Below are 23,279 nucleotides of genomic sequence, written 5' to 3' on the forward strand. Positions count from 1 at the left end.
ATATTTGGTGGTTGAAAAATAAAGATTAATTAATGTGTTTTAATGCCACCAAATATATCTGATAACAGCAAAGTGTCGCATTTTTTTTGACCACAAATACATCAATAACATTATACCAAACTCACATGTAAATAACATTATTCGAAATAAATTATAAAATGAGATTTTTTAATAATAAGTTGTTTGAAGCTTAATTTATTTTATTTCTTTTATTTAAACAAAAAGTCATTATTCATAATCTTCATCACTATTTCCATTTCCTGGCTCACCTAGTGCAGTTACAAATTCTGTAAAACCAACAATGAATAATAAGTTTTGAAGTTTTTAATTTGCCGGAATTGTACGTATGTCATCCGAACAAGTTTCAAAAAGGAAAGGATTTTGTGGTGAATAAGATCTATTTAAACATATTTTTACTATTTTGCAATAGGCAGACATATTTCTAGTCTTTGATATTCAAATAGAATTTGAACACCACAAGATTTTCTGATAACAGAATAAAACATTTTCAGGAGCTCGTAAAAGAGAAGGAAGCATTTTTATTTGAGAATCAAATTTTTACTATTATGTACCTACCATTAAAGTCAATACGGCCATCACCATCCACATCAACTTCTTCGATCATATCTTCAACTAGAAATGAAAGTTAGAAAAATTATAAGCCTATAGCAGCCCGCATCATTGAAAATTTACAATATATAGAAAATTACACTTATAACTTGATTACAATGCCAAATATCGAATCTTAGTTATTCACGATAGTCTCGATAAAACAATGAAACATTGTGTGAAAATGATCAGAATCGGTCAAGCCGTTCAGAAGTAACCCGTTCTCCAATTACAGTTTTACTAAGTTTAAAAACAACTTAAGTCAGTTTTAAATTTAAGTCCGCTGTCCGCGATGACAAATTGAGGGTGTCACCAGAAGACTTCACTTGACCTGATCCTCTTTTCAATTATCATTTTCTACTAAAATTTACGTAAATAATTGAATTCAGCCTTGAATTTAAGATTACCCCGAGGGATAAACTGTTCTGAATGAATACCCTACATACCATTAAAATTTACCTAGAATTCGATTTAAAACAAATTCAGATGCAAGAGTTTCATTGAGGAATTTAATTCAAACCTACTTTCTTGTTCAGTCAAATCTTCGCCCATACATTGTAAAACAACTCGTAAATCTGATGAACTGATATATCCACGATCATACTTATCAAACACACGAAATGCATCTTGCAAATCTTGCAATTCCTGAGCTGCAACATTTGATCCTTTATCTGTAGTTTCAACATTTCCAACCATAGCAACAAATTCCTCAATACTTATACAGCCATCACCTTTATGTAATTATTAAATTTAATCAAGCTCATTTCATTCAAATTTCCAGACTCTTTCAAAAATAGTTATCAAATAGTTAGAACTGCCGTTTATCTACTTAAAACTACATGTGACAGTTATATCCCTAAATGTTCATTTAGCTTGTATATCAGCTAAATAGACATTTAGGGATACTTGGACTTATTTCTGGACAAGATAGTTCCGGGCATGATATATTACTAAATCAAGTTTTTATATATTTAATTCTCTTTAAGAAGCCTATTCTTGACCAAATAATATGATTGTAGTATATTTTTGCATACCATCAACATCCAATTCCTGTATGATTCTTTGTAATTCATCTTTTCTGGTAAACTGTCTTAAACCTTTCATGACAGATCCCAGTTCCTCTTTTGTAATCCTACCATTTCCATCTTTATCAAATAGACGGAAAGATTCTTGAAATTCTAAAAATTTATAATAGATAAGTAAGTTTACATATATTTTTATTTTGTAATAATAGCAAAACGGTATGAGATATCAATGTGGATTCTTCTTAATTTTAGACATAGGATCATTATAAAACAAAATTTCAAATACTATTTTACATATACCTTTCATTTGTTTTTTTGTTACACCTAAAACTTGGGTATTAGTTAAATCAGTTTGTTTTTTATTTCCATCAAGAAAACTTAAATCTTCTGTTTGTACTTCAGAATATTGTGCCTCATTTGTTGTTATTTGTTGTTCATCGCGATGGTTTATATCTGCTGTAATTAGTCCAGAATACTGTGGTTCGTCTCTCGCAATTTGTTCAAAATTTAATAATTTTTCACTTTTATTTGAAATATCTCTTTCAATTTGTACGTTTTTGTCATTATTCTGCAAAAAGATAAAAATTGAAATGTTAATCGATGCTTAATTTTACACATAATTTTTTTGGCGGATAATTTAGGCATGTGCCAAAAATAGTGGCGTATATATTTCCAAAATATTGAAATGTTATTCTTATGGACAAGGTAAACTAAGAATAAGGTATAACATCTCAATCGATATTTACAGCCCATGTTTTAAACGACTTATCAAAAATATTTCTCTGAATTATTATACATTTAGTATAAGTAAAGCGTATTTTGAGTCGACATACCAAATTTCCAAATTTACGAACAAGCGGTTTTACGTTTTCTTCGTAAAAGTTGGTATCCATTTTCAAAATCCAAGTTTATTTAAATAAATATTTGTATTTTTTGTACTTACTAGTATTTATAGGTTTCGAAAATCAATGTATTATTTTGCACCTCCGTATACAAGAATACTACAAGAAACACCGTTGTTGCATGATCTTATTAGAATGAAACTTGTCTTACACAATTTTATTACTGTGAGTTAATGACTTCTTAGTTATTTTTCTAATTAAAAAAAAAGGAAAGGAAGGGATAAAATTTTTTTCACCTTACCATTTATGAATTTGCAACTCAGTGAATTAAAATTTGATAATCCGTTGTTACCGAGAAACGCATTTGTACTCCCAAAATACATCAAGAAGATCAAATCAACCAGTAAAAATTTTAAAAAATTGTTTTTTCTTTTTTTTGTGTACATGGACGCTAGCATTTATGTTCATAAAAGTAATATAATAATTTAAAATTGAAATTGGCTATTTTTAATTTAAAATAAATAATACATTTTTTTAAATGAAATATGTTCAGTTTTGGTCCTAATTTTTGAGGCATAAAATTAATTTCAAAATAACTTGACAAAAAAGATTTAAAAGGTTCATGATAAGAAAATTCAAGGTCGATAATTTTAGATTAAAATGATTATAGTGTGCACAGTAACCTTCCGGAAAGTCAAGTACCTACCTAATTCAGATATCGCTTCAGGTATTAAACCCATACCACAACATTTTACTGCTCAAAAATAACTAGTGTAAAAAAAAAAGTTCGATTAATTGTACCTTGCTGTGATCACCATTTTCCTTTCAACCATTTTCAATTTGACCTATTATGGAGTGTCGCCGTTCTTGTAGCAAATGGCTTGAGATTTAACTCCACGGTCTAGAAACCTACGTATAAAATACAGAGTTATTCAATCTAAAACTCGGACCTCCCATCGAAGAGCCATCAAATAAAAGTCGCAGCAAGTTTTTTTTAAATCGAATATATTTTAAAATTTTTACAATTCACATTTAAGATAAAGATTTTTATTTGAAGTTCAAGAATATATAATTACTTAGAATAATTCTGACATGATTTTCAAGAAATTTTTTATATTTTTCTGATCGTAAAGTTTCAATTCTACATAATAAATCTTTACAAAAATTGTTCTAAATAATTGATTTAATAATTTTGGATACACAATTATAGGCTTTTTTTATTATAATTATATAAATATTAATTAATATTATTTGCAACAGACAACACTTATATGAAAAATGTATTTTATTATATTTTTTTAATAATATTAATAATTACATTTATTATAACTAGTAAGAATATTTTGAAATAAATATATGTCTTAAAGTTCGGGTACGTACGAACCAACCAACATATTAGGGCATTTTTTAATCATTTCTCTGTCAATATTTTCATATAAGAATTCTTTAACTTGAAAAAAAATGTAAATAAGTCGAATCAAAGTTTTTTAATAAACAAATACGACCACAATTATCACTTTATAGCCTCCACCTCTCTTGAAATGCACAGTTTTCAATTTTGTTGAACGTAAAATAGTCATAATTCATTGAGTTTATCATAAAAGTTGGCCATTAATTGTTTGTCATTTACTGTTTTAAATTTTTACAGAATATTTTAGTTTATGGTTCAAAATGATCATTATAGATCTTCTCCATCTATAATCACCTATAATCATCTTGAACCATAAATTAAATATTTCTGTAAAAATTTAAAATAGTAAATATCAGATTAAATTTTAGTTTTTTTTTTTTTTAAATATATCTTTATAAATTATAGCTCATGTGTTATTCTGAAGTATGAGCTATATTGCTGTACAGTTTCATTAAAAACCATTCGCTAGTTTTAGCGTGAAAGCGTAACAAATGAACAAACATCCTTACTTTCACATTTATAATATATAGGGATATATAGGGATAGGAATAGGGATAGAGCATAGAGATTGATCTACAAGAAATTATTCTATGGTTAGATTGAATTAATCATTCCTGGTTGATACTCGAAGCTTATTCAATTTCTTCCATTTCTGATTCAGATATAGAAAGAAGTTTAACTGCTATATAATTTTAAATTTCCAATTTAGAGGGCCTTAGTGGTTATGAACTTTAGTTGATTTTCAAATATTTATTTAACGTTTATTACTAGCTCACAAGTTCACTTTGGTCTTTTTGAACTGAGGCGGTTAAAAAACTTTTTTTGAGTTATTTGCATTTTCTAAGTAAAAAAATTCGGTGTGTTTTCCACGTTCTTAAATATATATTTACATCAAAATTTTTCGACTTTTTGATAATACAGATCTCATATTAATGGTTTTAAAAAATAATTATTGGTGGACTCCATTATTTTTGTTTTCAAATCAATTTGTTTAAAATTTGAATAAAATGTTATAATCTGCAATTATCGAATTAAATTTCAACAAAATATCTACATTTTTTTACATTCATGCAGCATAATAAATTCGTAATTTTTGGTCATGAATTTTTGATAAGTTTAAGAAAGATTGTCATATGATTATAAATTTGAAAACAAAATAATTGAAACAAGAGCTTTTTAGATGCTTTCTTTTAAATATGAATATACTTAAAGCCAAATGAAAATATCACAGAAATATCATATCACAAAAATTATGGTCATAATAGTTTTTTTAAATTATTATCAAACTACAATTATATAAAAATAAGTAAGCATAAAATGGTAGTCGAAAAAAGGGTTTGTCTCGTGAAACATGAACTAAGAAATTTAATCAAAATATGTAAATTAAAAAAAAAAATTATTTCACTTCCTATACCTACAAACACCACCCACTTTCAATAAAAGTGCAACTAGTTTTGAATGCTTTTTCCTTATAAACCTCAATTCTAGATAAGTTTCATCGAAATGTTTGGATGCATATTTGTTATCAATATTTTAGAAATGAATTGAAATGACAAGGGATTCTCATAAAATGATTTTATTTTTTCAATGTGTCATCGTTAGCGCATTACATTAGCTATCGAAAATATTATTTTTGAACGTATCTGTGTTCTTTACATCGCAAAACATTGATAAAAATTTTAGCATCATTTTACTTAGGGCATAATCGGAGACTAAAAGGGTTTTTCACTCGATAATTCAATTTGGATTATTCATTTTAATTACGGAATAACCATCATTAAAACTAGTTTTGCATGTTAACTTTTAACAACTTATGTAATGAAAAAAAAGCTTTGAAATCCTCATATGTAGTAAACAAACTCAGTTTTTAATTAGGTACTCTGACCTAAATAATTTAAATCTATACATAACATGCAGATGGTGGTAAGATGAAGACTCTTTATTTTTTACAACGTCAGAAATTAAAAACGAGAAATCCAAAATACAATTTCCAGGTTTTAGAAGTTGAATTTTGATTGGATTTTAAGGTCACATCTAATAGATTCATTACGAATCACTTTGTATTATTTTGAACACCAACTCCTTTGTAACAGGTGTTCAACAAAACTTTTTCTAGAAGAATTAAGCCCTTTATTCTGACCTAAAATAGGATGGTGAAATCCTGCTCTGTGACCATGGAGAGTGATATAAAGGATTAATATAATAAAGGGTATTTATATAATGATTAAATTCTTTCAATATATTTATAAATAGATTATGATTACACATTAATGTAAAATACCCATTATCCAAAACATTTAAAGCTTTATTTAATTTCTAAAAAACATACACAGGTACGTTTTATTAATTAGCCATTTTAACAATAAAAACATTAATTTAGACCTTCCGTTTTACAAACAAACAAAAATATTACAAATATTTATAATAAATTATCTCAACTATAATGAATTCAAGTTTCCTGTTGATAAATTAATCATTTGCTCTTGAATATTTTTAAATTTGATTTATATTTGTTTCATAATTACATTAGAATTATTAAATTTTGTTTTTAAAATCCAGTAATATTTCATTAGTAGAATTTCCAATTGATAATAGAACTGTGCTATGGCTCCACTAAATAAAAAAAATGAATTACAAAATCATGAAAAGATTTCTTTGATATATTAAGAAAAATAAGTTGGTTCAATCATTTTTTGGTATTTATCTCTAAAAAAGGCTCATTAAAATGACTAAAGACACTTCAAGGAGAGTCTGGTTATGAAAAAGTGATTGGTGCACCTTATTTACAAAAACTTTTAAACGCGTGAGTAATATATTTTTTCTCTCCCTAACTGTTAATAAAAATGGCGAAAATCGTAACCAGACTCTGAAAATGGTGATCATAAAAGCCAGCCGCACAAACGTTTTCAATATTAGGGGTATCATTCTGATGCCTACTATAACATTATCAGAAATTCCTATCAGAAATTCTTCTAATCAGTTGATTGCGTACGTGAGACCACCTTTACAGCTTCTGCGTACTATATATTCCTTCATATACAATGGGCTTTTATCCTCCACTAAGGATAAATCGGTTGGATAAAAGTTTTGAATGATTAATCATCCGATCATGTGACAGCAAACACCATACTTTGAAGGTACTACGTCACGTCATATGAAAGGCTATGTAAGCTTACAAAAAACATGTAAACTTGCAAATACTTGTAACTTGTATACACACAAATGATTGTATGTCATGGTTTGATGTCATTCAAGACGCCTCTACACTGTTTTAGAAGTAAATTTTAATTGGTTTTTTAAAATGTAAAATACAAAAGGAAAATACTATTTTTTTTTCAAAAAGGATAAAAACCTATTGGCAGAATGGAAATGAAACATTACTGGTTGTTCATGAATTGACACGCTTATAAGTGAATGATTAAAAAAATTCAAAATCATGCATAAGTACATCATATAAGTACGTTATATTTAGTGTTTACTAAAATTGAAGTTGGTACCCCCCGATATTCGTTGCGTGCAGTAAATTATTTAGCGCCAAACAGTAGAAATATATTTAATTTCACTCTGTATTTATTCATTATAAGAATAAGAGAAGCAAATTTTTAATATTTTCTATTTAAATAACATTATCTTTTATGTTTAACTATTAGTGTCTAATAAATTTCAATATCCAGAATGCTAAGAGTTTCTACACAATAATGTCATCATTCATGTAGTAATATTGCCCATATTTTTCAGTAATTAGGAATAATTTGTGTCTTTTAGTGTGTGCAATTCATAAATAAACCACCCTTGGCGCTTGCAGTTCTACTCGCAAAAAAAGTCCAATTGAATAAGTAATAGATACATTAAGTTGATTGATATGTTTATTATTATGCCTATTATAACATTTTATATAATATTTTAATTAATTGATATGTTTTTTTTGTTGTTGTTAAATAATTGATTTTTTCTTTTCTTGAATGGGAATTTGAAGCAAAGATTGTTTTTATTTAATTAATATATGTAAATAACATTATTCTAATTATGAAATGAGTTTTTTCTTTAATAATTAATTTTATTTAAAAATTATGATTATTTTCTGATTGGTAAAGTTTTATTTAACATCTTGTTATTTATAGAGCAACATCAATTAAATTCTCCTCATCTTCATCTTCAATTTCACAACTGTCTTCATTTCCGGGTTCACCTAATGCATGCACGAATTCTGTAAAAACAACAATTCATATTAGTTTTGCTATAATCATATCAAATAGCAAAAGTTCTCTAAATCTCTTCAAAACAAATTGATTCAAGCAGAAAATAATGGGGTTGTCTAAAAATCGATTCGATTCAGAGCTCCAGGAATATCAAGACTCAATTTTAAAACCCAAAGATTGGTTTATAGAAAGGTTTAAGAAACTTTAAGGTTCCCTCCAAAATAAGTTTGATCAAATACTAGCATCACCTACCATAAAAATCGATACGGCCATCACCATCGACATCTACTTCTTTGATCATATCTTCAACTAAAAAGGAAAACGCATGAAATGAAATAAATTATAATTATTAATTAATCATTTTAATCCAAACATACTTTCTTCTTCGGATAAATCTTCTCCCAAACATTGTAAAACAGCTCGTAAATCGGATGCACTGATGTATCCACGATTATGCTTATCAAATACACGGAATGCATCTCGCAATTCTTGTTCTTCTTGTGCAGCATCACTTAATCCAATTTCCGTTGTTCCCATATTTGCAACAATATCAACAAATTCTTCAAAACTAACATTGCCATCACCTACAAGAAATTTAATTTAAATCAAGGGCCCCTAATCAAATAGCCTGTTTGTTCAAATAATGTCAAAAGAATATTTTATGTGATTAGAACTGGATTAGAGCTTTATAAAATGATAAGAAATAAAACTGTTTTAGCATTGAACATACTACTCATACTTAAAATTTGGAAATAAATTTTCCAAATTTCGATTTTCCTTACGAGTTTTACTATTACCTTTTTTTTTGGATGGAGACGTTAAAAATTATACATACCATCAACATCAATTTCCTGGAGCATTTGTTGTAATTCTTCCGTTCTGGCAAATTGTCCTAAGCTTCTCATGACACGTCCCAATTCCTCTTTTGTAATACTTCCATCGCCATCTTTGTCAAATAGACGGAAAGCCTCACGAAATTCTAAAAAAAAGTTGAATTATTTTTAATAGACCGAAGAAAGACTTTTTATAGTACAAGTAATATGGCTTCGTTAATAACTACCACATTTGGAGAATTCAGTTATAAATAATAATTAAATTGTAAGTGAAAACGTATTTTTCGAGGAAGAATTTTTTCGATTTGATGTAATATGATATATTCCTTCGATAATCAATATTAATATTAAAAAAATTTGAAATATTACAAATATTTTATTTATAAGAAGCAAGATTGTAGAAAATAAATCCATCATTCCGTTTTACCATTTCATATTCACAGAGACCTAGACGTTTATATTCTCATCACGCACCTTCGTTTTTCGATCGGTTTTTTTTCAATCGGTGAACAAATTAGTTAGTACTATACCTCTCTGAAAGCTTAGCATCTTAGAATTCTGTTCCTTTTTGGCTAAAGTAGTAATTTATGTAGAGATAGTTACATCCTATATAAAAATATACTATCCGGTATAAAAAGAAATTTTACTCTCTATAAAAAATTTCTTTTTTGAATAATTTTGTTTCTGTTTCTAAGGAAAAAAGGACATTAATATAATTGAATTTAATTATTTTATATTATTTACATAAAGTTAACCAAATAAAAACTTAGTTATCTTTATGACTGTCAGAGAAAATGTAAGAAAAGCAATCAAATAAATAAATAAAACCTCTCATTTTTAGACATTAATGACATGTAACGAAAATTAATTTCATGCGTAGGACGAGGAAAAATGTGGTTTACAATATAAATTTCAGAAAACACATTTTTAATAAAGATGGTCCTCACTAAACTTTCATTTACCTTCGAAGCTGAATTGCAGGAAAAAATTTAGGACCCATACGGTTTCATACTAAAGTTGTATTTGTGTGTAGGCATAGTTTGATATATTTTCGAATATTATAAAGACGCAGTTGGGTATCTAAACCTTGTTACATCAAAAATTCGAAATACACAAAAATTAGAAGAAAATTAAGAGTAAAATATTTGGATATATATACAGTATACACACAAATTCATGACATTTCATCACTTTAAATGTATTTTATGGAAAAACGAGTGCAATTTGCTATAACTTTCATTATAGGAAAATATTTTTCATGATTTTAACTAACTAATTAATATTAGTTTTCCAAATTTTTCATAAGAAAATTATCCATTTAACAACTCAACGCAAAAGTTAACAGCCCATATCTAGAAAAACACCGGGTATTAAAAAATAAATAACCAGCTTTTAAAAGGCTTTCATGAGAACACATATACACGATTTAAAGATTTTCCTAAGAAAAGAAGATTTTTTTGTGTTTTGCAACTAACGTCCTTAAGTACACACGTTGTGATTGTTTCAGATTGTAAAACGAAATGCATCATAAATAATTACTTTTTATGATACCGAAGAAATTGTACAGCCTAGATATAGTCTTAGGAAAGATTTTTCTAATTTTCTTTTTTTACAGAAAATTGTTTTAATAAAAAACAGAAAAAGCAATATTTCTTATAGAAATACAATTTTTGTTTCGTTAAGATAACATGGTTTAATATTCAATTAACTTGAAAAATACAATTTTATCCTGTAAATGAAAGATGAAGTATGTACTTCGTAACCGTTTAATTAACATCACCATTTTTATTATAATCGTTTGTATAAAATACACACAAATTACAAGCAATAAAATGATGTAGAATCTAAAGAAAACGGCTGTCTGTATCTCAATATAATTTTAATTATTTTATTTTTTACTCTACGAATATACAGTGTGTCCAAATTCTGCATGGCCTAGAACGTAATATGAAATAACGATTTATCAATTTTTTGCATTCGTATACGAGGTTTGTCGAAAAATGTAAATTTTGCCCAAAAGTAAAGTACCTCTTTTTTACACAATCTTCAATATTTATTGAAAAAAGTTGTTCCTAATTGAAAATGAAGGTCAGATCCATTATTATCCATCTACCATGAAAAAACAGATATTGTATATTTTTATAGCTTTTCCAGATTAAATATCGACTTGTATACAAATTGATACTACACAGAATTTATCAGTGTATCCTATAATTAAATGTCGATTTGTATAGAATTATCAATTCTAATACTGAAAAGGTGGTACCAACTTCGTTGAGGTGTCGATCGAAGCATACAGATACGGTAATATTATCCAAACAGAATTTCGTAACATTTGATCCAGTTTTTTTATTATTACTATTGTTTTTTTAATAACTTTTTCTTATACAATGGGAAGTTATTCTTGTGCATCTGAAGGTTCATACCAGATCCACCTCAGGGCTTGTTTTATTTTGTGTTTTAGTTAATGCACATCTTTTTATCACGAATAACTTTTTTACATAAAACAAATAACAAAATAGGTATCTTTTTCTATATGGTACTAAATTAATTAGACACACTTTATAAATTATTTTAAGCATCGACCAGACCTTTAGATTCATGGTAACTCTCATATTTAGCCCAAAAAGTGGCATCCATTGATAGAGACCCTCTAAAAATATTTCTAGTCAACTATGAGAATTTCCTTCAATTTAAAAAAATAACGATTAAACGATTGTTTTTTTCTTGTTACTCAAATTAGATATTGAAGCCGATAAAAGATACGAAACTAACGTGATAAAGGGAATCAACAAATTTCATATTTTAAAGCGAGGCAGGCTCTCAAAGCAAAAATATAAGTTTATCAAATTCTTAGCTTTTTTTGAATCCGTTTAAAATTTAAGTTGAATAACTAACTCCTATATGATATCAAGCACTTCATTTTTGTATTGACATAGATGGCATTCAGATTTAAGAGACAATTTTGAAATGAAAGTTATCAGAGTATGCCAGAAATGTTCATGGGACGAATTTTAGTAACGATTATTGAATTTTTCGTATAAATTATTTATTTGAAAAAGTTTTATAATGAATATTCGTCAAGTATCGCCCCTATCAATAAGAAATTTTAATAATTGATGCGAATGGAATCTCGAGCCACTTTTTGGACTAAATACCCATTTGTAATGAGTAACCGCAATACAGTATAAACTGTCAAAGCACCAACACAGATGAAAACTGTAAATACAAAACTCTCTGTGTTAATGAAAGTTTGTTTAGAAGATTATATAACGTTAGAGGAAAACGCTACGTATATCAAAATATTGACGTCGATGTATCCCACCTCCAGTTTGATTTTTCACCATTAATTCAACTTCTTTTGTAAATACACTTAGATGAGAGAGGATAAATCGGGGACAAAAAACGCAATGGTTTTTGTCTTAAATGGGTTTTTTCGAACAAAATATATCGTTTTTCTATGCAGATTAAATATGCTTTATTTTTACGAACTAATAATTTTTCCTCATAAAATCCAAAAAATGGTATCACAACTAGATATAAATGTAATTGGAAGAATGGAAATGGAATTGGAGATATAAATGTAAGTGGAATATAAAAATATATTACAACTTTATTTTTTGCAACCAATCACTTTTTACAATGGTAAGCATTCGAACAATTGAGGGAGAAAATATTTAAAGTGTTAAGGAAAAAATAGTTTAAAAAACCCATCAAACGAAGAAAAAAAAAATTTTTATTGTATTTCGAATTATATCGTATATAAAAATGATTTGAAGTTAATAGGAAAAAAATCGACTATGCATGGAGTTTAACGATTGCACCAATGGTTCCATAGCATACGCTGAAAAAATTACTTAAATGTTATTTAAAATAAATCAGGCATAAAAGGTTGTGTTTTTCAGAATGGTTTCAATTACTGATTTGGATAATCACTTTGGACAATCAGATATTCTTTGTTTTACTTCTGAAAATCGAACGACTTCAAAACTTTTTTAAAAGATTGTGTTAGGTTTTCATAATGATTAGATTGAAACAACCGATTGAGACTATTGTTCAAACATCAAATATTATTCTCTTTTTCAAGAAATTTTTGGAAGGTTCCAAACTTTCTAGAACATTCTGTTAACACTTATGATTCCCCCCAAAAATATTCGAAACTATTTGAGACTTATCATAAATATTCAATAGGTTAAGACATATTGATTGCTTATTGAACAAAGTAAAAATTTCACCAACGAGAATTCTTCACCACAATTAAATTGCGATATTTGAGTATCTATCTCATACTATAACTAGCATGTTGTTGCAAAAAAACAGACAATTATTCAATTGATGGTAAAACGTATCGAGGTAGAAACGAGGTACTAGAACTAGAAGAAGGATATAAGCATTAAGTACAATTTTCGATATAATTATATCACTCCAATCAACAATATGTTTCAAGTACGAACTAGTTATAAACACAATCCGAAACTTGAAAATAATTTTGAAATTGGTTAGTAATTCAAAAGGCCAAATAGGCTTTTATATAATTCACAACTAGGTACTTGATTTGACTTAATGCTTTAAATGCATTAAAGGCAGATACATTATATTACCAGATCATTTCAAATATATACGATGTGTCTTTTCGAATGTATTTTAAGAAATAGCTGTAAATTTTTATTTAAAACACAATTTTCGGTTTAAAAATTTATTGATAGGAAAATTACTGATAGAACATGGCAATTGAGGAGAAATACGGAATCAAAAAAATTTAATGAATACATTTTACAAACCTCTCATTTGACTTTTCGTTACACCTGGATGACGTACACTGATTGAATCACTTCGTGTTTGATGTCCACCAGGATGACATGAATCGACTGTTAATAATCCATGACTTTGTGGTTCATTTATTGTTATTTGTTGTAAATTTAGTGATATTTCATTTGTAGTTGAAGAACCTGTTTGACGTTGTGCATCTGTACCATCGCTTGTGGGTGATGATTTTGGGTCAGACACCCCAGGTTGATTGGTTTGGCGAGTCTGAAATACAATGTAAGTTTTAAAATTAATGCAATTTCAAATATTTTCTGATATTAATCACAAAAATTATACTGCAATATGCTCTCAAATGACATCAAGAGACTCTAAAATTCAAAAGTTAATCTAGGATAAGTTAATCCTATTTTTCACTAGAATGATTGAAGGCGTGAGTGGAATGACTTTGCTCTTAAAAATCCGCTTTCAATTGGAAAAGTTTATCTTAATATATTTCCAGTTTATCTTATTATCTGACCATTTCAATAATATGTGTGTATCACTTAAATATTATTTAGCTATCAAGCGCTCACATGCACTTGCGTATACACAGGCATCAATCTAAAAGTGGTATTAATACATTGTCGTGACCAGTAAACGTAAAGATACGATGAAAATTTCGATTTGCAATTTCAGACCTATTGCAAGGACTTTTCTATACTGTTAATAACAAAAGCAGACATAACAACTTTATGAACATTTTACCTGTGAGCTTGTATAATAAAGATGTAAACTATAAATCTCATTTAGGATAAAACACGTACTTAAAGCATAATATATCCATTTAGATAATGTAATGTATGCATATCATGGATGAAAAATATACAGGAGGACTCTAAAACGTAGAGACGTAATCACACCTCAAACTAGATTTAGCTAATCTAATCCTAGTATTCATACTCAGAGCTCTAAAATTGAAATATTGAAAAACACTTTGTGAATACCTGAAACGAAGTGTTAGGTGTTGTTGGAATTTGTATTATGGAAAAATTGTTTTGTCACACTCTCAAAATCCATTTAAAAATCAAGATAAATGTATCATTGGCTCATTGGCGTGAGATGTGGGGGTCTTAGTATTCCTTAATGACAAATTTTTTGAAGAATAAGATACAGAACAATATTTCTTCTCTATTAAGAGTATTGAGTTCAAAGCGAAGTATCTTAAAAAGTCTTCGGATTATACTTTAAATTTAAACTGACAAGAGACATAAAACCATTTTAAATATTTAAAATTGTCCAATAAAATTTGAACTAACATCAAATCGGAAGCCCGGATTTTTTTTATGTAAACGCGTTTTGACAAATATAAAGTATACATAGCTAAGAAATATTGAATTATATTGAGAGTGTAGAAAAATATTAAAAACTATTCCCAAAATTGCTTTTTTGAAAGTATCTCGAAAATATACAAAGGTATAGGAAAAAGTTTTAAATAAAAAATAGACATAAAAATTTTCTATATAATCATTTATAATGACTTTTGCCGCATTTGTGATAGAAACCAAGATATTTGCAATATACAAATCTAATTTATTGCTGTCTAGTTTATTGACCTAATTTTTGCACTTTTGGCAATGGAGTTTTAATAAACTGGCAAAATCACAACCGTTTTGCTATTAAATAAATATAAAACGCAAACGTCACGTTAGGCGCTTAGAACTTGTAAGCTGTTATAAAATTGATAGATTCCATATACCAAATATTAAAATATGAAACACACCATTATCGAATCTATTGTCAAAACGACAAAGATATAGAATTCATTTTCTCCTTAAGAACACCGATTAATATATTATCGATATGCTCCATAAAGCCGATTGGCTAAGTGTATTGATAATGTACGGTGGAAAACCTAGGCGTTTATATGTAAATGTATAATATAAATATTTCTGTCGATTTGTCGAATAATAAACGAAAGATATTACAAATCGTTAAAATAATATTATATTTTCGCAAGTTACCTCGTATTATCAGGTGAATAACTAAAACATACTCATTAATTTAATTGTCGTTTCTCGGATAACAATATTCCAAGCAGAAATTGATGGAATGTTGTATGTACTAGGTATAATAATGTTGATATATAAACTGTACTAGCTGTATCCTGCCACGCTTCGCTGTGGAACATTATGGTAGCATATAAATAGAAGAAGTATCTGAGATTTTTATGAAATTTGATAAACCCCCGATAAGCGAGTTTTTTAATGTACACATCCTACCAGGGGCGGATTTATGCGTAGGCAAAGTAGGCCTGTGCCTACGGCGGCAAAAAAAATGGGTAAGCAATTTTTTTCAATTTTAGTCAGTTTTGCGTGAATATTAAATATTTTTTAATTTCCAAATAAATAAAACAGATTTTTGTTTATAAAAAAGGCGGCACTTCGATGCCTGCCTATGGGCGGTAAATTCGTAAATCCGTTCCTGCATCCTACTCTTTTATTTGGTACCAGATTTGGATATATTTGAAAATATTCGATCATTCATCCCCACTATCACCCCTCCGCCCATATCTCCTTGCGGAATAACAGTTTTGAAATTTACACGTCATGCACTTTCAGGTCAAACTTCAGAACTTTTTAAGTTTTACTTTCTTTTAAAAATACTCAAAACGAGTCATCAGTTAAAACTTTCAATTTCGTTTTCTCGAAAAATAATACATAAAACTGTACCTATAGAACCATTTTTATAAAAAATTTTGTTAATGGCAACAATTTTTTGGAAATGATTACAATACAATTAGCATGGCTTCGAGTGGTTCTGGAACAACATTTAAAAACAAATAATAATCTGGATAGTTGGATTATGGCCTGATAGAAATTCTAACCTACAACATATTACGTTTCGCTTATACACGTAAATGTATTAGATTACACATATTCGTTATGTGTTTTCGACATTATATCATAATTTGTACAATAAGTGAAAAGTTCAAAGTTCACCGAAAAGTATGCTAGTATTTCTCTGGCATTATTATATTTAACTCAATCTACAAATATTTGAAATATCGTACGTTTTACCTTTCTACTAACCAAATTTATTTATTATTCTTGAAATTAATAACACAGATTTATCAAAAAAGCAATTATTCATTTAAAACAATCATTATTAAATATTTAATGGTGGATTAAAACCTTTTTTACACTCTTCACTCCTCGTCCTTTGATCAAATATTATTATAAAACAGGAAACTTTATAGTACAGGAATTTAAGTTTAACATCTATTTTGAAAAAAAGGCATTTTTTAAACCAAGTACAATATCATAATAGGAAAAAAATGTTGTGATCCTAGATGATGGAAGCTACCAAATGGTTGCAAAGCACAGATTGATACTGATATACTCCAACATATACCTAGACCATAGGTTTCCAACCGTCAACAAATAAGGCGATCAAAGCGAGCAATAAAAATTAAGTGAAAATTGATGGAGCTTTTCTGGAAAGACTTTCACAGCCATATTTGGTCTTATAAAGTTCAACAAATAATTAAGTTAAGCCCTACTTATTTTAGTCAGTGAAATAAACTTAAGAATAATTTTTGGCTTTTTATTGCAAAAGATACTTCAATCATACACAACGGTCTAAAAATATTTTTATTTCTTTCCGCTACAATTCGGTATCTCTTCGCTCCCTTTACTTCCTTGTCCCTCAATCTTCACATCAGGGACCTCTCGTTTATTTTCAACAATCCAATAATGACGCATGACTAATGGTAACCTCAAACGTTTTTTTGGGTCCAATACCAATAAACTATTAATTAAATCTCGTGCACCAGGCTTTACGAATTCTGGATACTTAAATGCAACCGCAACAATACGTCTATATGTTTCATCCGTTGACTGGGTTTCAAAAGGTGGTTTTCCAACTAAAAATTCGTAGCATAAAACACCTAAAGCCCAATTATCCACAGCCGAATCGTACGATTTATGATTAACAATTTCTGGTGGTAAATAATCCAATGTACCACACAGTGTTGTACGTTCCCGGCTGCATGACCGTATCGACCAGCCAAAATCAGCTAACTTCACATTACCATCATAAGTTAGCAATAAATTTTCTGGTTTAATGTCGCGATGTATAACATGATTCAGATGACAATAGTGCAATGCATCTGCAACTTGATAGGTGTACTTAGCTGCGAAATGGTCGTTTAAACGTTGTATAGCTGATCGTTGTATTATACCTAATCCAGGAATTTAATTTATATTCTCTGGTTAATTACATAAATTTTATGGCATCATGATTTCTTGGGTACAATTGGAGAAAAATTGCAAATTATTCCATGCAAACTTCCATCTCTCTTTTGTATGTTTTCTAATTGAAACAAAAAACTAAACAACTAAAAGCAAATTTAAGACCCATTTTTTAGGTCCTACGGATCCAAAACCTTGCAAATGTTGCTTATATACGATCTCGATCTCAATTTTTACGTCCTTAGCAAGCTGTTAAAATTTCAGTTTGATATCTCTTTTCGTTTTTGAGTTATAGGTGGTCATAAAATCACCTAATTAGTCCATTTCCTTCTGTTTCTGTCTGTCTGCCTGCCTGTCTGTGTGTCCGTCTGACAACACGTTCTGACAACACGTTAACTCAAAAACGAAAAAAAATATCAAATTGCAATTTTTACAGCGTGCTCAGGACGTAAAAAGTGAGGTCGAGCTCGTAAACGAGCAGCATTGGCCAATATGGTCTTGGGTCGGTAGGACCCATCATGTAAACCGTTAGAGATAGAACAAAAGTTTAAATGTAAGAAATGTTCCTAATAAAAAAATAAACAACTTTTGTTTAAAACATTTCTTGAAAAACATCACTGTTTTCCCGTGAGGGCGCAAATAAAGTTCGAACATTGTATAGTATGTATTATATGGGAATATCAGTTATGTATGTGTAACATGTATGTATGACTGGCTATCTCTCTTTACTTACATGACGTGACAAAACAAATAATTCCGTAATCAAGACTGTCTATAGATGGTATTTTAACAATTAACTCAGTCAATTGTTTGTTTTCACTTGTTTGGTTACTATATTCTACTATTTTCATACATTTTTGGTCAACGTTATAAAATAAACGTATAACGTACCTTCATAAAACGAAGTCACTCCTAAAAAAGTCTGATTTTTATTACCATATGTCTAAAAATCATGATGCCACATAGGGCGATATAAAATCTAAGTTTACTAAACCAACCGTACAGTTCTCCATAAGCTGCAAACTGTAATACCAAATAAATACGTCGTTCGTCATGAAACCATGTATAGATTGGCAGTATATTTGGATGGCTTAGATGCGATTGTATTTCAATTTCTCTTAGAACTTGTTTTTCAAATTTACATTTTATTAGTTCTGATTTGAATAATATTTTTAATGTACAGATAAATTTACTTCGTTTTTCACGTACTAAAAATACTCGACCAAATTTTCCAGAACCAAGTCTTTTACCAATTTCAAAATCATTTAATGACCACAAATATGGTTTACCATATGCAGGATGATTAACAATATCTCTGATTAGGCCAACCATTTCTGATTTTGATTCATCATGAATTTGGGCCTCAAGAGCTATTAAATTATTGGAACCTAATTTTTTTCTTTCTTCTTCAGTGAAATTCATATTACCTATAATCTCTCTGTTTTGTTTATTGAATCAAGACATTTAAAAATTTCACTATTTCATTGTTTGAGAATATTTTCCTGGGTTACCTTTGACAATTCCTATCAATATAACCGTTGACTAACTGATTTTAAATATTTTTTTGAAAAAAATAGAATCGACTTAAAAAAATGTAGGAAATATTAAGTTTTAAAAAAATTTTAAAAATATGCTTTATTGAATCTAAAACTGGATAATTTTGTCTCACTAAGTTAAAAATTGTGTTCTCTTTGGGTATCAAACTAGAATTTAAAAAATCTAATAGTTGGATGGATTTCGATCTCACGACCTTCCGCATGAGCAGCGGTCACAATCGCCACCACACCATCTAACCGTTATATTACGAAAATTTCGAGATAATATTATTAAAGTAATAGAGATCAGAATATCGTTCGTTTTTCCTGGTGATTTTAATGAAGATACTAGGGTAAAGTTAATAAATTACTGCATTGTCATCGGTCCTTGATACGAGTACAAATATTTAAGCCAATCGGACGTCTTCAAGTTGGGGAAAATTACATCCCAAAATTCCATTTCATTCATTTCATACATATATACAAACCACCCAGATAAAGCTAATACAAGCGTGTTAAAAACATTTCTATCAATAATTTGTTGGTCAGCTAATTCTTTTAAAGTCTATGCCCTTAGCTAAAAAGGGATTCATTGACAATAAATAATGTTAACAAAAAAAATTTGATAGTTACGATAAATAAAACAGGTGAAGATGATTCATGGCAAATTAGGATGTGATTTATGGTAAATTATGATCTAATACTATGTATCATGAATTGGTAAAATGTTAATACGGTTTTTTTATCGCTGTTTATATTATATAATATTTTACAAATATTTAATTTAAGATAGGTATTTTACAAATTACAATATTTTTTATAATCTATCCTTCTTTTTATTAATCATCTACAAAGACCCAGTTTGCGCCTGTTGTCTTAGGGCTACTTTCAGTTTGTCAGGTATGGCAAAATGATTCCCCCCAGAGAAAATTTGTCCTTAATAGTCGACAAGGCCAGCTAATAATGATAATTTGAAGGCTCTGACTGGCTCTTGATACATTTTTGTCTACATGTAAAGATAAAAAGTTTTAAATATACTCCTAAACTTTATTTTATATAGTTTTGCATTATAATTCTTCACAGGAGTAAAAATGTTTTAGATATAGCTTTTAATTATAAAATACTTTTCTTTGTTTTTAATAATACATGATAAAAGCCGTACGTACAATATTATATTGTCTTTATCGTTTGCTGAAGGCAACGATTATATAACTTTCCAAGTCTACACAATGTTAATGTTAAAATAAAATTGTTAATTTTAATAATATTAAATTTTAATTTAAATTCCTGATTCCTGGACTGTTCAATATTCTAAAAATTTCTTATTATTATCTATATCAAAAATTTAGTTGATTAGAACCACTTAGAATTTTTAAAAAGATTTCCAAGAGGTCGCCATTGTATGGCTGACCTAAATATGTCAATTTTCTCACTAAGAAAGCAGACGAGAAGATGATATCGTTGTAAAAACTCCTGCAGTGTTAGGAGTATTTTTCGTCAAATTGACACAGCAGTTTAGATGCCGAAAGCAGTCTGTTTCTCAAGCGATAATAGGTTTTTTTTTCATTTTACAGATCAGATGAGGCGAGAAAGAAAATATGACCGCCTCGTTTCATGTAGCGGCTATTTTGATTGTCATTCTTTGAGCGTGGTTACTCATGCCTTAATTTATCTTCTCTTTTTTAAGCAGTAAATCAATTCCTACTCCAATTTATTGTTATTAATAAACATAGCAGCATGTATATTCCGAAAAATATTATTCTCCTTCAACAGGCCATAACAAATATAATTAGGCAGTTTTCCCACGCTCAAAGAATGGCGACCATGTCATCTCACCTGTTCTTTAAGCTAGAAAGTCCTATTATTGGTGTAAAAACAGACTACCCTCTGCATCTAAACTGCTGTGTCTGATTAAAATTAAAAAAGTTATTGCATTTATTTAGAAGTCCAAACTCTCTTTACACTTTTGGACAGTTTTCTTTCAACTCGTTTCAAAATTTGCATTCTCGCAACAATGTTCTTATGTTCGTGAAGTTTGTCTACTTCTCATTTCTCAATAAGTTCTTTTGTAATTCACTTGATATATGAAATGATTATAAAAGTTTATGTGAAAATTGGAAATATGTTGTGGCGAATCTAAGGCCTTTCATTCATAGATGGATTGATACGCTGAAAACTCACCAGTTCAATCATCAATCACCCCGTGAGTTTTCAGCGGTATTTAAATCAGAAATCACACTGACATGAGTCAATATGCATGCAAGTGTGTGTGTACTACGACAGATTAGTATTTACACAAAGATTGTGAAGACAATTTCCGCAAATACGCTTTTTCATTTAAAATGATTTAGCAAAGAAAATCTTCCAGAGAAATTCCTGGTTTTTTACATAAACTTAACTTCACATCGTTTTGCTTCAATTACCCCAATATAAAAAAAATTTTTGACTTTTGTTTTAAGCAAATGTAATTTTTAAATCATTTGTACATAAAAAATTATTAAACGATACACACTATGGCATGGGTATCAATAAGTTTTCGATACAACCACCACTGAATATGTAAACATTAACAGCATTGTCATATTTATTAGAATATAATTATATCAGTAAAATTATTACATGCTTTAATAAAAATGACAGAAAGTAATAATAATATTCTTACCATTAGATCCTTAATTTGAGTCACCAAAGGCGAGCTCGAAAAAAAATTATTAACGGCAGAAAAAATTTTTCCTTCGAGCTTGGCAATTTTGACAAAAATTTGATGAAAACTGAGACACAATTGTTCAAAATCACTTTATTTTTATAAAATAAAAACAAATAAAGAAAAATATATACTATGTTAATTACGTTTGTGTTTTTACTATTGCATAAGTTGATGACAAAATGAATTATGTTTCCAAGACGTTATACTGATTTTCACTGAATAAAAAGGTATGTCGAAGGTGTTAATATCTACTAATAATAAACAATAATAAAAATAATAAGTGTATCCTGACTAGGCGTATGTTTGAGGAGACGATCTAATCAACTATGATGTCTTATATGAAAACGGTACACGAATTTCACTGCAGCATCGCTAATCCATTCGGTTTGATATATAGTGTCTCTGTACACCTATAGGAGGGTTAGGACGGACGTTACGGCTTGTATAAATGTTTAGTTTGAGATTGCGCATTGGTTTTTATGGACGTGTGTTTGTGGAAGTGTGTACGTTCATGGTTTTCCCATTTATTTATTTATTTTTTTAGTGTGTGTATGTGCTCTATTCTGCAGATAGAAAATATTACAATTATTATTCGCTACTTGTATTATATATGTCTCTATAATTGAAATGAGCAATTTTAAGTTTATTATTTTGTATTTTGTTTTGTTACAAGAAAATATGGCAAATAAACTATTGTAATGGTACAAAAATAGTACTCTGGTCCCCAAAAGAACTTTAAAAAACATCCTTTTCGATCCAATCCGATTCTTGGAAACTTAGTCGACTGTTTAGGGGCTACGATGTCGCTGAGTAACACATATACGCACAGATAAATACTTTAAACTTATAACACTCCTTCTTAAATAAATATCGAAGTGATGGCCCAAGACATGAGATGAGATGAAAAGGATACTTAGAGAGCTATCATTTTTTGGGACAAAAATTTGGAACTTGACTGTGTTCTTTTGAATGATTGTTTTGAATTACCTAATTATTTGACCATTTTACTTTTCGATTTCTGTGTTTAGCGAGGTTTATTTGACCATCATTTCCATAGTAATTATTTATATGTTAAAATTATATGTCATGCATTTTCCAAACTGAATCGATTTTGAAAATCAT

At 28.7% G+C, this 23,279-nt stretch overlaps 2 protein-coding genes across 2 annotated transcripts; both read right to left on the reverse strand.

The window, feature by feature from the left end:
* Positions 1-228: 228 nt before the first annotated feature.
* Positions 229-22,554, reverse strand: LOC123301144 (calcium-binding protein LPS1-alpha-like). Its single transcript, XM_044883878.1, has 12 exons — positions 22,113-22,554; positions 13,701-13,950; positions 8,922-9,065; positions 8,464-8,670; positions 8,339-8,395; positions 8,015-8,094; positions 2,468-2,530; positions 1,935-2,202; positions 1,644-1,787; positions 1,134-1,340; positions 577-633; positions 229-287 (listed from the first exon to the last, which is right to left on the reverse strand). The coding sequence occupies exons 1-12, from the start codon at positions 22,113-22,115 to the stop codon at positions 229-231; spliced, it is 1,539 nt and encodes a 512-aa protein (XP_044739813.1). The 5' UTR covers positions 22,116-22,554.
* On the reverse strand, positions 17,301-19,337 carry LOC123300274 (aurora kinase C-like). Its single transcript, XM_044882819.1, has 2 exons — positions 18,914-19,337; positions 17,301-17,905 (listed from the first exon to the last, which is right to left on the reverse strand). Exons 1-2 carry the CDS (start codon positions 19,335-19,337, stop codon positions 17,316-17,318), a joined length of 1,014 nt encoding a protein of 337 aa, XP_044738754.1. The 3' UTR covers positions 17,301-17,315.
* Positions 22,555-23,279: the final 725 nt, after the last annotated feature.

Source organism: Chrysoperla carnea, chromosome 5 (assembly GCF_905475395.1).
Source record: "Chrysoperla carnea chromosome 5, inChrCarn1.1, whole genome shotgun sequence".
Taxonomy (NCBI): domain Eukaryota; kingdom Metazoa; phylum Arthropoda; class Insecta; order Neuroptera; family Chrysopidae; genus Chrysoperla; species Chrysoperla carnea.

What these genes read in the sequence shown, in the direction of transcription:
- LOC123300274 (XM_044882819.1), bottom strand. Translation starts at nt 19,337, where the DNA reads ATGAATTTCACTGAAGAAGAAAGAAAAAAATTAGGTTCCAATAATTTA. An exon ending in AGCTTATGGAGAACTGTACG is followed by an intron (nt 17,906 to 18,913) that starts GTTGGTTTAGTA and finishes TTCCTGGATTAG; the next exon opens with GTATAATACAACGATCAGCT.
- LOC123301144 (XM_044883878.1), bottom strand. An exon ending in TTCGTAAATTTGGAAATTTG is followed by an intron (nt 2,203 to 2,467) that starts GTATGTCGACTC and finishes ATCTTTTTGCAG; the next exon opens with AATAATGACAAAAACGTACA. An exon ending in ACAGGAATTGGATGTTGATG is followed by an intron (nt 1,341 to 1,643) that starts GTATGCAAAAAT and finishes AATTACATAAAG; the next exon opens with GTGATGGCTGTATAAGTATT.